Below are 15,493 nucleotides of genomic sequence, written 5' to 3' on the forward strand. Positions count from 1 at the left end.
GTAAACCAACTGGAAATCCTTGCCTGGTTAGAGGAAAAGGCGTCCGACTGGAAGATGACCCACTTACTAGGCCACATCATGGACTGTAACCTTCGTGGGCTTGGGCCTTTAGCTGGTCCTTATGTCGTTGTGGGCCTTCATGATGGGCATTCCCTCCCCAGTAGCCTCGAGTTCGTCAGGATCTTACCGCGGAAATGGAATGTGCCTTAGATAGAAAGGCGTTGACTGACCGACGAACTCGAGGTGCCATTTTTGTGGGCCATTTGATTGTTTTTGTGCTTGAGAAATATAACTCGATATGCATTTGAGACACACAAACTGATTACTTATACTGTGTAAATTACTAATTATATTTATCTTGTTCTATTTGTCGACTCCAGTTACAACTTTATCTTGGGGTATTTCTGTTAGAAGATTTATCCATGTGTTGTAAAGATTATATATTTTTTGTGCTATACTATGCTAGTTGTAGACTTGTGGTAACTCTTAGGCAGCCACCATTAAATTTTCTGATTTTGTATACTACACGTGACATGAATTCCTAAGGTCCAAGTATGTAGGGATTAGGATTTAGGAATTTTGGGGGTTTGATGGGATTGGGTGGAGGGAAGGGGATAACCAGCCCCCCCTCCCCCAACCCCTCAAACCTCATATGTGTGAAAAAGACCAATACTAAACAAGGCCTTACGTGACGGATTTTTATTTGGATGTGTAAAGGCCTTATTTTCGTGGGTGCATGCAATCTGCACTGGTGGTTGAGCCCGCATCCCCTCACCGTCTCTCGAGGCTTGAAACATGTTCGGACCAAAGCGTGTGATCCTTCATCGCCGGATGCCCCTGATAGGGTTTCGAAGGTTGGGAGTCTCTTTCAGGCTAGGTTTCCATGGCGGCAACTTCAAGCTCCGTGTTCGCGCAGCAGCACGATCTGGAAGCAATGATGAAGGAGTTAGGCCACACCGAGGATGATCGAGATGACTCGTAATTTTGAAAAGGAGGCAACGTAGAAGGCTGAACAATGTGTCGGTTGGCTATAGCTCGAGTTCATACGGATAGAGACTATGCCAAGTTGTGGTTGTACAAGACAAGGTTTTTAATTTCGGACATCACCAAAATATGCTAAATTTTGGAAATTATTTCGTATTTTGAGTTTCCAATATTCAATAAAAATTTAATGTTTTTAACCAAATTTACATTTTAGCTTGAATCAGGTTCGGAATTCCAGGGTTACAAGTATTTTGGACCCCATCAAAATATGCAAAATTTTATTGAAATTTTGATTTATGGTACACGAATGAGATCGGCTTGGGTACCAAATTCGTGTCCGATAGGAATTAGGAGGGAGGGAGAGTAAAACATGCCGACGATTTGTAGCCTAGAACCAAACCACCCGCGACCGCCACCGCGACACCCTCACAGTAACACGCCCCCGCCTCTTAATCCCTCTACAAGAAAACCCTACATCCCATCGCCCCCCTTCCACCCTCCACCTCGCCGCCGCCTCCTCTTCACCACCAACCTTGTCGCGCGCCTCCGCGCCGCCGCCGCCGCCATGGCGACCTCACTCTCATCCCACTCCCAGCTGCGCGCATGCCCCTCCCACGCCCACCGCGCCACCGTGCTCTCCCGCTCCCTCCTCCCCTTCCCGCGCCGCCACCACGGCTCCTCCCGCCGCGGCCTCTCCGCCCGCTCCGCCTCCTCCAACGGCGCCGCACAGGACACCGCCGTCACCGTACGCCACTTCGCCGCGGAGCCCACCAAGGGCGGCAAGCTCGCCGGCGTCAAGAAGATCATGATTCTCGGCGCGGGGCCTATCGTCATCGGCCAGGCGTGCGAGTTCGACTACTCCGGCACACAGGCCTGCAAGGCGCTCGTCGAGGAGGGATACGAGGTGGTGCTCGTCAACTCCAACCCGGCCACCATCATGACCGACCCCGACCTCGCCCACCGCACTTACATCGGGCCCATGACCCCGCCGCTCGTCGAGGGCATCATCGCCAATGAGCGCCCCGATGCGCTCCTCCCCACCATGGGCGGACAGACGGCGCTCAACCTCGCCGTCTCTCTCGCTGAATCCGGCGCGCTCGATCGGCTCGGTGTGCGCCTCATCGGCGCTTCCCTCCCTGCTATCCGCGCCGCCGAGGACCGCCAGCTCTTCAAGCAGGCCATGGACCGCATCGGACTCAAGACGCCCCCCTCTGGCATCGGCACCACGCTTGAGGAGTGCCTCGCAATCGCCAAGGACATTGGTGAGTTCCCCCTCATTGTCCGACCAGCTTTCACACTTGGTGGCACTGGGGGAGGCATCGCCTATAACAGGGCCGAGTTTGAGGACATTTGCCGGTCTGGTCTGGCGGCTTCACACACGCAGCAGGTGCTTGTGGAGAAATCCCTGCTCGGGTGGAAGGAGTACGAGCTGGAGGTGATGCGTGACATGGCTGACAATGTGGTCATCATCTGCTCCATTGAGAACATCGACCCCATGGGCGTGCATACAGGTGATTCGATCACGGTAGCGCCTGCTCAGACGCTCACTGACAAGGAGTACCAGAGACTCAGGGACCATTCGGTGGCCATCATCCGGGAGATTGGTGTGGAATGCGGTGGCTCCAATGTGCAGTTCGCCGTTAACCCTGCGGATGGGGAGGTCATGGTGATTGAGATGAACCCCAGGGTTTCAAGGTCATCAGCTCTTGCATCAAAGGCGACTGGGTTCCCTATAGCCAAGATGGCAGCAAAACTCTCAGTAGGTTATACGTTGGACCAGATTCCAAATGATATCACAAAGAAGACGCCTGCTAGCTTTGAGCCCTCCATTGACTATGTTGTCACAAAGGTAGTCATTTTGAATCTCTTTGCAGCCTCCTTGGGGCAAATCGTATTTGGTTCATTGTAGAAATTTTGCATCCATCCAACATTAACTTTGTGTTGTGTAGATGGTGTTTGCTGCAACTTCCAACTGTAGTACCGATAGCTTACTCTTTATGTGCTCTGCATGCCATAGAACTTTTCAACTGCTAATGATTGGTTTGGCCAGCATACTCTCAAGATATTTTAACAGGATGAGTAAAATTTCTTATTCCTTGCTTAAGGGAATTGTCATATGTGCATCGGCATCTCCCTGTCAGTAGTTCAATGGCGCTTCTTTATTCGACTAAAGATAAAGTAGTACTGTTTAGTTATCCTTTATCTCTTGCACGGTTTACTTCATGTTGCTTCACTAATCATTCTTATCTTCTTGGCTACATTAGTCAATTCAGAATCCAAACATCACAATCAAATGAGTTCCTATTTTGTTCTTTATATTGGAGCTCTGCATCTTTGACTAATCTAATTGCTGTGTTCCTACTTCTAATTGCTAGCACACCAAATATTAATCTGTAAAGCATAACTTGATATCAAGGAGACTGTCATGTTTGTAAATTTCTTTCTATCTCATAGCTTTTCTTAGATGTTATCTCATGTTGTTCTTACTGCAAATAATTTAACATCCGCATGTTGGAATATACTCGAGAAGCAGCAAACAATGATCTTGCTACTTTTATTGATTTGCTCATTTGCATGTTCTTTATGTTTTTCATCATTCGGAGGTTGTACTTGTACTGTTCGTTCAGCTCAGCTAATGTATTGTATTTGCTTTGCAGATACCGCGATTTGCGTTCGAGAAATTCCCTGGTTCTGAACCAATATTAACCACACAGATGAAGTCTGTTGGTGAGTCAATGGCATTAGGGCGGACCTTCCAGGAATCTTTCCAGAAAGCTGTTCGTTCATTGGAGACTGGCTTTGCAGGGTGGGGTTGTGCGCCCATCAAGGAACTTGACTGGGACTGGGAAAAGATAAAATATAGCTTACGTGTACCTAATCCAGATCGTATCCATGCTGTTTATGCTGCTTTCAAAAAAGGCATGAGGGTTGAAGACATTCATGAAATTAGTTTTATTGATAAATGGTTCCTTACAGAGCTCAAGGAGCTAGTTGATGTTGAGCAGTTCCTTATTTCAAAGAACTTAGACCAGCTCTCAAAAGATGACTTCTATCAAGTGAAGAGGAGGGGTTTTAGTGACAAGCAGATTGCATTTGCGACATCTTCGTCAGAAAGTGATGTGAGAGCGAGGCGTTCTGCATTAGGAGTCACTCCAACATACAAGCGTGTTGATACCTGTGCCGCTGAGTTTGAAGCCAACACCCCGTATATGTACTCTTCATATGAGTATGAATGTGAGTCAGCTCCAACTAATCGGAAGAAAGTCTTAATATTGGGTGGTGGACCCAATAGGATAGGGCAGGGTATTGAGTTTGATTACTGCTGTTGCCATGCCTCATTTGCGCTCCGAGAGGTTTGTTTTTACTTCATTTGTTTCCACCTTACTTTTTATGGCCCGTGTTTCATCATGAGTTTAATAGGCAATTACATTCTGGTATAGGCCTCCTTTTTTAAATATAAAATTGTAGCGCTGATGTAATAAATTTCTTTGTCAGGCCGGATATGAGACTATAATGATGAACTCCAATCCGGAGACTGTCTCAACTGACTACGATACCAGCGACCGGCTGTACTTTGAACCATTGACAGTTGAGGATGTAACAAATGTCATTGATTTGGAGCGCCCAGATGGTATAATTGTGCAGTACGGAGGGCAAACTCCTCTAAAGCTCGCCCTTCCGATACAACGCCATCTAGAGGAGAAGAAGCTGCGGTCTGCTTCAGGCACAGGATTTGTGAAGATATGGGGAACGTCACCCGATTCTATTGATGCCGCAGAGGACAGAAAAAGATTTAACGCAATTCTTGAAGAGCTTGGGATTGAGCAACCTAAAGGAGGGATAGCAAGAAGTGAGTCTGATGCGTTGTCAATTGCTTCAGAAGTAGGCTACCCTGTTGTTGTCCGGCCCTCATATGTTCTTGGTGGACGAGCAATGGAGATTGTGTACAATGATGAAAAATTGATAAAGTACCTTGCGACTGCAGTGCAAGTAGATCCAGAACGGCCTGTCCTGGTGGATAAATATCTGAATGATGCAATTGAAATTGATATTGATGCATTGGCAGACTCAGTTGGGAATGTTGTGATCGGTGGAATTATGGAGCATATTGAGCAGGCTGGTATACATTCTGGTGATTCTGCATGTTCTCTTCCCACTAGAACGGTCTCAACCAAGTGCTTGGATATTATTCGGTCATGGACCACAAAGCTTGCAAAGCGTCTCAATGTCTGTGGGCTCATGAACTGCCAGTACGCTATCACTCCTACTGGTGAGGTGTACCTTCTTGAGGCAAATCCACGAGCTTCACGCACAGTCCCTTTTGTCTCAAAAGCAATTGGCCACCCGTTGGCTAAATATGCATCTCTGATCATGTCTGGAGTGACCTTGCCAGAGCTTGGGTTTACGAAAGAAGTGATTCCTAAGCATGTTTCTGTCAAGGAGGCTGTTCTTCCATTTGAGAAATTCCAAGGGTGTGACATTCTTCTTGGACCAGAGATGCGCAGCACTGGAGAGGTTATGGGCATTGACTATGAGTTTTCTGGCGCGTTTGCAAAGGCTCAGATTGCCGCTGGACAGATACTCCCTGTAAGTGGCACTGTGTTTGTTAGCCTAAACGACTTGACGAAACGCCACCTTGCTGAAATTGGGCGTGGGTTCCGTGAACTTGGGTTCAACATCATTGCAACATCTGGAACAGCCAAAGTACTTCAGCTTGAGGGCATCCCAGTGGAGCCAGTTCTGAAGATACACGAGGGGCGACCAAATGCCAGAGATATGCTCAAGAATGGTCAGATACAGGTGATGGTGATAACAAGCTCAGGCGATGACCTTGACTCGAGAGATGGCCTCCAGCTGCGTAGGCTAGCTCTGGCCTACAAGGTGCCCATAATCACAACTGTGGATGGTGCACGGGCTACCATGGACGCCATCAAGAGTATGAAGAACAAGTCAATTGAGATTCTTGCATTGCAAGACTATTTCCAGCCTGCCGATGCACCACAGAAGCTGCCCGCCGCACAAGTTGCCCCTTAGGGTCATATACCCTCATGCTCGCCCTTTTTCCATCTAATGTCTTTATTAATATGAACTAGAATCCTGCGCCATGCAGGATTTTGTTTACCTGCTGCTACGATAGTCACACCTACTGCATGCGCAAAGGCAAGTGTCGAGATCACATTTGGTTGCTGAGTGTTGGGAGTCAAAAATTGATGTTGGGGATTTGTATTTTTACCGTGTAAGAGTAGGGTCGGCATCTATCTATCTATAGAATAAGGCCTCCAGTTGCAATCTGATGGTTGTATCATCTCCACACTGGAGCATGTACTTGTATCCCCGTGGCGCAAATTTGTGCAACCTATCTATATTGTACTTATTTGTCCCCAAACATTGTGATGATAATTTTTATCTGCCATGCTCCTGGTTACCCGCGGTTTCTACCAGGTTCTCTTGCAGTTTGTTTGCATCTCCACATAAAAATCCTTCTGCGCTTGAATATTGGAGGAGAATTTAATCGTCTCAATGTTTGTTAGTTATGTTTCGTGTCGGCAAATGATCTTTCTGTTTGGGTTTTTACACGAGTTTCAGGCAATCTCTCTCTCTCTCTCTCTTTCTTTTTTGAAGCTAGGCAATCTCTCTTTCGTAGGCACGTTGAGATGGTGATGTGATGTTATGTGAGGACGGGGGACAGATAATTCCAGGATAGTTGTCAAACAAGCGAGTTGTACATCTAATCAAAGGGTGTAGGTGGAGTGAGAAGAAGTCTTTGCCAACGGGAGCGGCTCGTGTGAGCTTGCTGCGGATTCACATGCGCGTTGTAAAACGATTCAATGGTCAAACACACATAAGACACACACACTCGGAGATAGATGTTTGCCTTAGAAAATTAGAAGGAGCATCCATACAAAGGTGACACCACCAAAGGAACATGTTTATGGATGTCTCGCTATCGACTGGTATGCCGACTACGCATTTGGCTTTTGGAACTGGAAGTAGCCAAGCTCGTGTTTCCTACTTCAAGGAAGGATGGATAAGGTCTGGGAGCAACTCCGCCACCCCGATCTACAGTACACGAATAGACTTGGACTGAGGGCACCGCGCAGCTGGAATTTGACTTTCAGACATGTCATGCTCCACAGTCAGAAGTTCAAAATAGCAGTCAAGCCAGCTCGTCGTCTTGCCACTGTGCTTTTCCGTTCAACATACGCAAAGCGCCCAAGCCAAACGAGGAATGCCAAAGAAACTCGCAGGACGCTTCTTTTCTCCTCCCGCGACGTTTCCAAGTTGTGCGCTTGAATTGACCTGCCTCTTTTCATCGAGGACATTGTATTTTCCTCTTCTTTTCTTTTCCTTCTGAAAAGATATTGATGTACTTTCATCTTTATGGGTAGCAAATTTATACACTTGCAGTTTTTTTCCAGCCTGTTCCCTGTCTTTCCAGCCTTTTTTATCACCGCCGTGATAGTTGTTGTTGGCTTGACGATTTGTCACACAAATGGGCCGGGCCTTGTTTTAGGCCTGTCCATTGCAAAGTATCACTGCCTGGGCTTTTTCTTTTTCTTCATATGCACAAAATATTACACCATTACTCAAACTTCAGTCGATCTAGCCTGTTTTCGCAGTGCACACACAAACATGTGCCTTGCTTGTCAAAGGAAAAAAAAAGCTAGAGGGAACAACATTCCCTCGATGGAGGGTCGTCTTAAATTGTTGTTTCTCGTGCGACGGGAGAAACTAAGACAAACAAAAATAAAATAAAAATAAAATGCAAAGTCAGTTAAAATCGCGCTGTACTCCTGATGAGGACATTCCTACCACTGTTATCCTCATAGCCCCTGCTACTACATACTAGATAGGATTAGTTACTAGAGCTCACGCACATTAACTAAACTATCAGGTACCTTCATTTTTTGGAACCATTTTCAATGCTCATGAAAATATGATGTTGCCCAAATCAGATATGTTCTTATAGCTTAGGAGTGAAGGGTCTAGCATGGACAAGAGGGATGGACAATGGAGTATGATCAAGCATGGAGGACAAAGCAGACAATCTAGATGAGAAATAAATATTGCACATTGAAGATGATATGTTGATCGCCCTAGTGACAGTTGTTGGCTTGACGATTTGTCATACAATTGGGCCGAGCCTTGTTGTTTTAGACTTGTTGATTATATACATATATCACTAATTGGGCTTTTCCTTTTATTATATATGCACAAATATCACACCATTAGTCAAATTTTAGTCGATCTAGCTTGTTTTCGCATTACACAAACAAGCATGTGCCTTGCTTGTAAAAAAAACCATAGAGGGAACAACATTTCCTCGATGGGGGCCTGTCTTAAATTGTTGTTTTTCGTGCAGCCGGAGAAACTAGAACAAACAAAAATAAAAATAAAATGCAACACCACATCCGTTAAAGTCACGTTGTACTACTCATGAGGACATTCCTACCACTGGTATCCTCATAGCCCCCACTGCTACACAGATATGATCAATTACTAGAGCTCACACACATCAACTATTTTATAAGGTGCTTTCATTTCTTGGAACCATTTCCAATGCTCATTAGAATTTGATGCTGCCGAATCAGATATATTTTTATTGCTTAGGAGTGAAGGATCTAGCATGGATAAGAGGGATGACCATTGAAACATGATCAAGCACGGAGAACAAGGAAAGCGCATCTACATGAAAAATAATTATTGCACATTGAAGATGACATCTTCCCCTGTTTGTGGCCCGTTCCCTATCTTGCCAGCCTTTTTGATCGCCGTCGTGATAGTTATTGTTGGCTTGACGATTTGTCACACAATTGGGTTGGACCTTGTTGTTTTAGGCTTGTTGGTTGTGTGCAAAATATCACTGCGTGGGCTTTTTCTCCATATAAGACAAAAAGCAAGACATTAATGTTGGGGAACGTAGTAATTTCAAAATTTTCCTACGCACACGCAAGATCATGGTGATGCATACCAATGAGAGGGGAGAGTGTCGTCCACGTACCCTCGTAGACTGTAAGTGGAAGCGTTATGACAACGTAGTTGATGTAGTCGTACGTCTTCACGATTCGACCGATCCAAGTACCGAACGCACGGCACCTCCGAGTTCAGCACACGTTCAGCTCGGTGACGTCCCACAAACTCACGATCCAGCAGAGCTTCAAGGGAGAGTTTCGTCAGCACGACGGCGTGATGACGGTGATGATGATGCTACCGACGCAGGGCTTCGCCTAAGCACCGCTACGATATGACCGAGGTGGATTATGGTGGAGGGGGGCACTGCACACGGCTAAAAGATCAATGATCAACTTGTGTGTCTATGGGGTGCCCCCCTCCCCCGTATATAAAGGAGTGGAGGAGGGGGAGAGGCCGGCCCTCCTAGGCGCGCCCCAAGGGGAGTCCTACTCCCGCCGGGAGTAGGACTCCAACCCTTCCAAGAGTAGGAGTAGGAGAGAGGGAAGGAGGAGAGAGGGGGAAGGAAAGGGGGGCGTCGCCCCCCTCCTTGTCCAATTCGGACTAGAGGGGGAGGGGGCGCGCGGCCTGCCCTAGCCGCCCCTCCTCTTCTCCACTAAGGCCCAATAGGCCCATTACACTCCCCGGGGGGTTCCGGTAACCCCCCGGTACTCCGGTATTAGTCCGAACTTGTCCGGAACCTTTCCGAAGTCCAAACATAGTCGTCCAATATATCGATCTTTATGTCTCGACCATTTAGAGACTCCTCGTCATGTCCGTGATCATATCCCGGACTCCAAACTACCTTCGGTACATCAAAACACATAAACTCATAATACCGATCGTCACCGAACGTTAAGCGTGCGGACCCTACGGGTTCGAGAACTATGTAGACATGACCGAGACACATCTCCGGTCAATAACCAATAGCGGAACTTGGATGCTCATATTGGCTCCTACATATTCTACGAAGATCTTTATCAGTCAAACCGCATAACAACATACGTTGTTCCCTTTGTCATCGGTATGTTATTTGCCCAAGATTCGATCGTCGGTATCTCAATACCTAGTTCAATCTCGTTGCCGGCAAGTCTCTTTACTCGTTTCGTAATGCATCATCCCGCAACTAACTCATTAGTCATATTGCTTGCAAGGCTTATAGTGACGTGCATTACCGAGAGGGCCCAGAGATACCTCTCCGACAATCGGAGTGACAAATCCTAATCTCGATCTATGCCAACTCAACAAGTACCATCGGAGACACCTATAGAGCACCTTTATAATCACCCAATTACGTTGTGACGTTTGGTAGCACACAAAGTGTTCCTCCGGTATTCGGGAGTTGCATAATCTCATAGTAATAGGAACATGTATAAGTCATGAAGAAAGCAATAGCAATATACTAAACGATCAAATGCTAAGCTAACGGAATGGGTCAAGTCAATCACATCATTCTTCAATGATGTGATCCCGTTAATCAAATGACAACTCATGTCTATGGCTAGGAAACATAACCATCTTTGATTCAACGAGCTAGTCAAGTAGAGGCATACTAGTGACACTCTTTTTGTCTATGTATTCACACATGTACTAAGTTTCTGGTTAATACAATTCTGGCATGAATAATAAACATTTATCATGATGTAAGGAAATATAAATAACAACTTTATTATTGACTCTAGGGTATATTTCCTTCAGTCTCCCACTTGCACTAGAGTCAATAATCTAGTTCACATCGCTATGTGATTTAACACCAATAGTTCACATCACCATGTGATTAACACCCATAGTTCACATCGCCATGTGACCAATACTCAAAAAGGTTTACTAGAGTCAATAATCTAGTTCACATCGCTATGTGATTAACACCCAAGAGTATAAGGTATGATCATGTTTTGCCTGTGAGAGAAATTTTAGTCTACGGGTATGCCACATTCAGATTGTATGTATTTTGCAAATTACTATGTCTACAATGCTCTGCAGGGATCTACTCTAGCTAATTGCTCCCACTTTCAATATGTATCTAGATCGAGACTTAGAGTCATCCAGATTGGTGTCAAAGCTTGCATCGACATAACTCTTTACGACGAACCTTTTGTCACCTCCATAACCGAGAAATATTTCCTTAGTCCTCTAAGGATAATTTTTTGACCGCTGTCCAGTGATCTACTCCTAGATCAAAATTGTACTCCCTTGCCAAACTCAGGGCAGGGTATACAATAGGTCTGGTACACATCATGGCATACTTTATAGAACCTATGACTGAGGCATAGGGAATGACTTTCATTCTCTCTCTATCTTCTGCCGTGGTCGGGCTATGAGTCTTATCAACTTCACACCTTGCAACACAGGCAAGAACTCTTTCTTTGACTATTCCATTTTGAACTACTTCAAAAACTTGTCAAGGTATGTACTCATTGAAAAAAACTTATCAAGCGTCTTGATCTATCTCTATAGATCTTGATGCTCAATATGTAAGCAGCTTTACCGAGGTCTTTCTTTGAAAAACTCCTTTCAAAATACTCCTTTATGCTTTCCAGAAAATTCTACATCATTTCCGATCAACAATATGTCATTCACATATACTTATCAGAAATGCTGTAGTGCTCCCACTCACTTTCTTGTAAATACAGGCTTCACCGCAAGTCTGTATAAAACTATATGCTTTGATCAACTCATCAAAGTGTATATTCCAACTCCGAGATGCTTGCACCAGTCCATAAATGGATCGCTGGAGCTTGCATATTTTGTTAGTGCCTTTAGGATTGACAAAACCTTCCGGTTGCATCATATGCAACTCTTCTTTAATAAATCCATTAAGGAATGCAGTTTTGTTTATCCATTTGCCAGATTTCATAAAATGCGGCAATTGCTAACATGATTCGGACAGACTTAAGCATCGCTATGAGTGAGAAAAACTCATCGTAGTCAACACCTTTGTTAAGGCATATCTCTCTAGATGTAGTTTTGGTGATTGATGACAACATGTTTGCAGACTAATCATGTGCTTTGAGCATTTCAGAGATTCATCCTTTGGCACGAGACGATTTCTTTCCCCTCGGAGTGTCATTCAAGACGGTGTAGCTCTTTCGCTTCTATTTTGGTGGACTAGTTCCGTAGGAGTCACCGTACTATCAAGAGGGGGTCCGCTTTGGTAAGGCTAGGGTGGAATCAACACGTACACATCCTTTTCACACCCTCTGAGCCTTTCCGCTTCAATGGAGAGCTCGTTTCCCTTTCTTTGGGCTTTGTCTGGTCCCAGCGGTAGTACCGCGGTACCCAGCGGTAGTACCGCTTAGGGGTCACAGGCGGCAGTACCGCTCCGCAGCGGTAGTACCGCTGGTGGGTCCTCAGCCGTAGTACCGCTGCGGTACCAGGCCCCTACCGCGTCGATTCGAGGGGGTCGATTCTTGTGTCGGATTGTGCGGTAATATGCAGCGGCAGTAGAGCGGCAGTGCCGCTCATGAGCGGTAGTACCGCCCTACCACCGCGGCAGTACCGCTCGGGTCCCTCTCTCTCCTGCCCTCCAAACTGCACGGCAGTACCGCCTGGGGGAGCGGTAGTACCGCTGTGCACAGCGGTAGTGCCGTTGCCTCCTGCGGTAGTACCGCCCTCTGCGGGGCTGTTTTGGGGGGTAACGGTTGGATTGTTCCCCCCACTATATAAGGAGGTCTTCTTCCCCAAAGTTGACCTACCTCTTCCCCCAAAAGCTCCATTGTTGCTCCAAGCTCCATTTTCGCCCGATCTCTCTCCCTAGCCAATCAAACTTGTTGATTTGCTCGGGATTGGTTGAGAAGGCCCCGATCTACACTTCCACCAAGAGAAATTTGATTCCCCCACTAATCCCTAGCGGATCTTGTTACTCTTGGGTGTTTGAGCACCCTAGACGGTTGAGGTCACCGCGGAGCCATAGTCCATTGTGGTGAAGCTTTGTGGTGTCGTTGGGAGCCTCCAATTAAGTTGTGGAGATTGCCCCAACCTTGTTTGTAAAGGTCCGGTCGCTGCCTTCAAGGGCACCAATAGTGGAATCACGGCATCTCGCATTGTGTGAGGGCGTGAGGAGAATACGGTGGCCCTAGTGGCTTCTTGGGGAGCATTGTGCCTCCACACCGCTCCAACGGAGACGTACTTCCCCTCAAAAGGAAGGAACTTCGGTAACACATCCTCGTCTTCACCGGCTCCACTCTTGGTTATCTCGTCCATTTACTTTCGCAAGCTTACTTGTGTTAAATCCCTTGCTTGCTTGTGTGCTTGTTGTCATTGCATCATATAGGTTGCTCACTTAGTTGCATATCTAGACAACCTACTTTGATGCAAAGTTTAAATTGGTAAAGAAAAGCTAAAAATTGTTAGTTGCCTATTCACCCCCTCTAGTCAACTATATCGATCCTTTCAACCTTGAACTTGTCGAAAACCTTTGGCGATAAGTCGAGCTTTGTAGATAGTAACACTACCATCAGCGTCCGTCTTCCTCTTGAAGATCCATTTATTCTCAATGGCTCACTGATCATTGGGCAAGTCAATCAAAGTCCACACTTTGTTCTCGTACATGGATCCCATCTCAGATTTCATGGCCTCAAGCCATTTCGTGGAACCTGGGCTCATCATCGCTTCCTCATAGTTCGTAGGTTCGTCATGGTCAAGTAACATGACCTCCAGAACAGGATTACCGTACCACTCTGGTGCGGATCTCACTCTAGTTGACCTACGAGGTTCGGTAGTAACTTGATCTGAAGTTACATGATCATCATCATTAGCTTCCTCACTAATTGGTGTAGGAGTCACAAGAACAGATTTCTGTGATGAACTACTTTCCAATAAGGGAGCAGGTACAGTTACCTCATCAAGTTCTACTTTCCTCCCACTCATTTCTTTCGAGAGAAACTCCTTCTCTAGAAAGGATCCATTCTTAGCAACGAATGTCTTGCCTTCGGATATGTGATAGAAGGTGTACCCAACTGTCTCCTTTGGGTATCCTATGAAGACACATTTCTCCGATTTGGGTTTGAGCTTTATCAGGATGAAACTTTTTCACATAAGCATCGCCACCCCAAACTTTAAGAAACGACAACTTTGGTTTCTTGCCAAACCACAGTTCATATGGTGTCGTCTCAACGGATTTAGATGGTGCCCTATTTAACGTGAATGCAGTCGTCTCTAATGCATAACCCCAAAACGATAGTGGTAAATCGGTAAGAGACATCATAGATTGGACCATATCTAATAAAGTATGGTTACGATGTTCGGACACACCATTACGCTTTGGTGTTCCAGGTGGCGTGAGTTGCGAAACTATTCCGCATTGTTTCAAATGAAGACCAAACTCGTAACTCAAATATTCTCCTCCATGATCAGATCGTAGAAACTTTATTTTCTTGTTACGATGATTTTCCACTTCACTCTGAAATTATTTGAACTTTTCAAATGTTTCAGATTTATGTTTCATCAAGTAGATATACCCATATCTACTCAAATCATCTGTGAAGGTTAGCAAATAACGATACCCGCCGCGAGCCTCAACACTCATCAGACCGCATACATCAGTATGTATTATTTCCAATAAGTCAGTTGCTCGCTCCATTGTTCCGGAGAACGGAGTCTTAGTCATCTTGTCCATGAGGCATGGTTCGCAAGCATCAAGTGATTCATAATCAAGTGATTCCAAAAGCCCATCAACATGGATTTTCTTCATGCGCTTTACACCAATATGACCTAAACGGCAGTGCCACAAATAAGTTGCACTATCATTATTAACTTTGCATCTTTTGGTTTCAATATTATGAATATGTGTATCACTACGATCGAGATTCAATAAACCATTCACCTTGGGTGTATGACCATTGAAGGTTTTATTCATGTAAACAGAACAACAATTATTCTCTGACTTTAAATGAATAACCGTATTGCAATAAACATGATCAAATCATATTCATGCTTAACGCAAACACCAAATAACATTTATTTAGGTTCAACACTAATCCCGAAAGTATAGGGAGTGTACGATGATGATCATATCAATCTTGGAACCACTTCCAACACACACCGTCACTTCACCCTTGACTAGTCTATGTTCATTCTGCAACTCCCGTTTCGAGTTACTAATCTTAGCAACTGAACTAGTATCAAATACTGAGGGGTTGCTATAAACACTAGTAAAGTACACATCAATAACATGTATATCAAATATACCTTTGTTCATTATGCCATCCTTCTTATCCGCCAAGTATCTAGGGCAGTTCCACTTACAATGACCAGTCCCTTTACAGTAGAAGCACTTAGTCTCGGGCTTAGGTCCAGACTTGGGCTTCTTCACTTGAGCAGCAACTTTCTTGCCGTTCTTCTTGAAATTCCCCTTCTTCCCTTTGCCCTTTTTCTTGAAACTAGTGGTCTTGTCAACCATCAACACTTTATTCTTTTCTTGATTTCTACCTTCGCCGATTTTAGCATCGCGAAGAGCTTGGGAATTGTTTTCGTCACCCCTTGCATATTATAGGTCATCACGAAGTTCTAGTAACTTGGTGATAGTGACTTGAGAACTTTTGTCAATTACTATCTTATC

At 45.3% G+C, this 15,493-nt stretch overlaps 1 protein-coding gene across 1 annotated transcript; it reads left to right on the forward strand.

Moving 5' to 3' along the window:
- Positions 1-1,399: 1,399 nt before the first annotated feature.
- On the forward strand, positions 1,400-6,370 carry LOC109761892 (carbamoyl phosphate synthase arginine-specific large chain, chloroplastic). The gene is made up of 3 exons (XM_020320700.4): positions 1,400-2,833; positions 3,642-4,337; positions 4,480-6,370. The coding sequence occupies exons 1-3, from the start codon at positions 1,550-1,552 to the stop codon at positions 6,016-6,018; spliced, it is 3,519 nt and encodes a 1,172-aa protein (XP_020176289.1). The 5' UTR covers positions 1,400-1,549; the 3' UTR covers positions 6,019-6,370.
- The last annotated feature ends 9,123 nt before the right edge of the window (positions 6,371-15,493 follow it).

Source organism: Aegilops tauschii, chromosome 3 (assembly GCF_002575655.3).
Source record: "Aegilops tauschii subsp. strangulata cultivar AL8/78 chromosome 3, Aet v6.0, whole genome shotgun sequence".
Lineage (NCBI taxonomy): Eukaryota > Viridiplantae > Streptophyta > Magnoliopsida > Poales > Poaceae > Aegilops > Aegilops tauschii.

Coding starts and splice junctions, on each gene's coding strand:
- LOC109761892 (XM_020320700.4), top strand. CDS start 1,550: ATGGCGACCTCACTCTCATCCCACTCCCAGCTGCGCGCATGCCCCTCC. Junction 2,834..3,641: donor TTGACTATGTTGTCACAAAG/GTAGTCATTTTG, acceptor TTTGCTTTGCAG/ATACCGCGATTTGCGTTCGA. Junction 4,338..4,479: donor CCTCATTTGCGCTCCGAGAG/GTTTGTTTTTAC, acceptor TTTCTTTGTCAG/GCCGGATATGAGACTATAAT.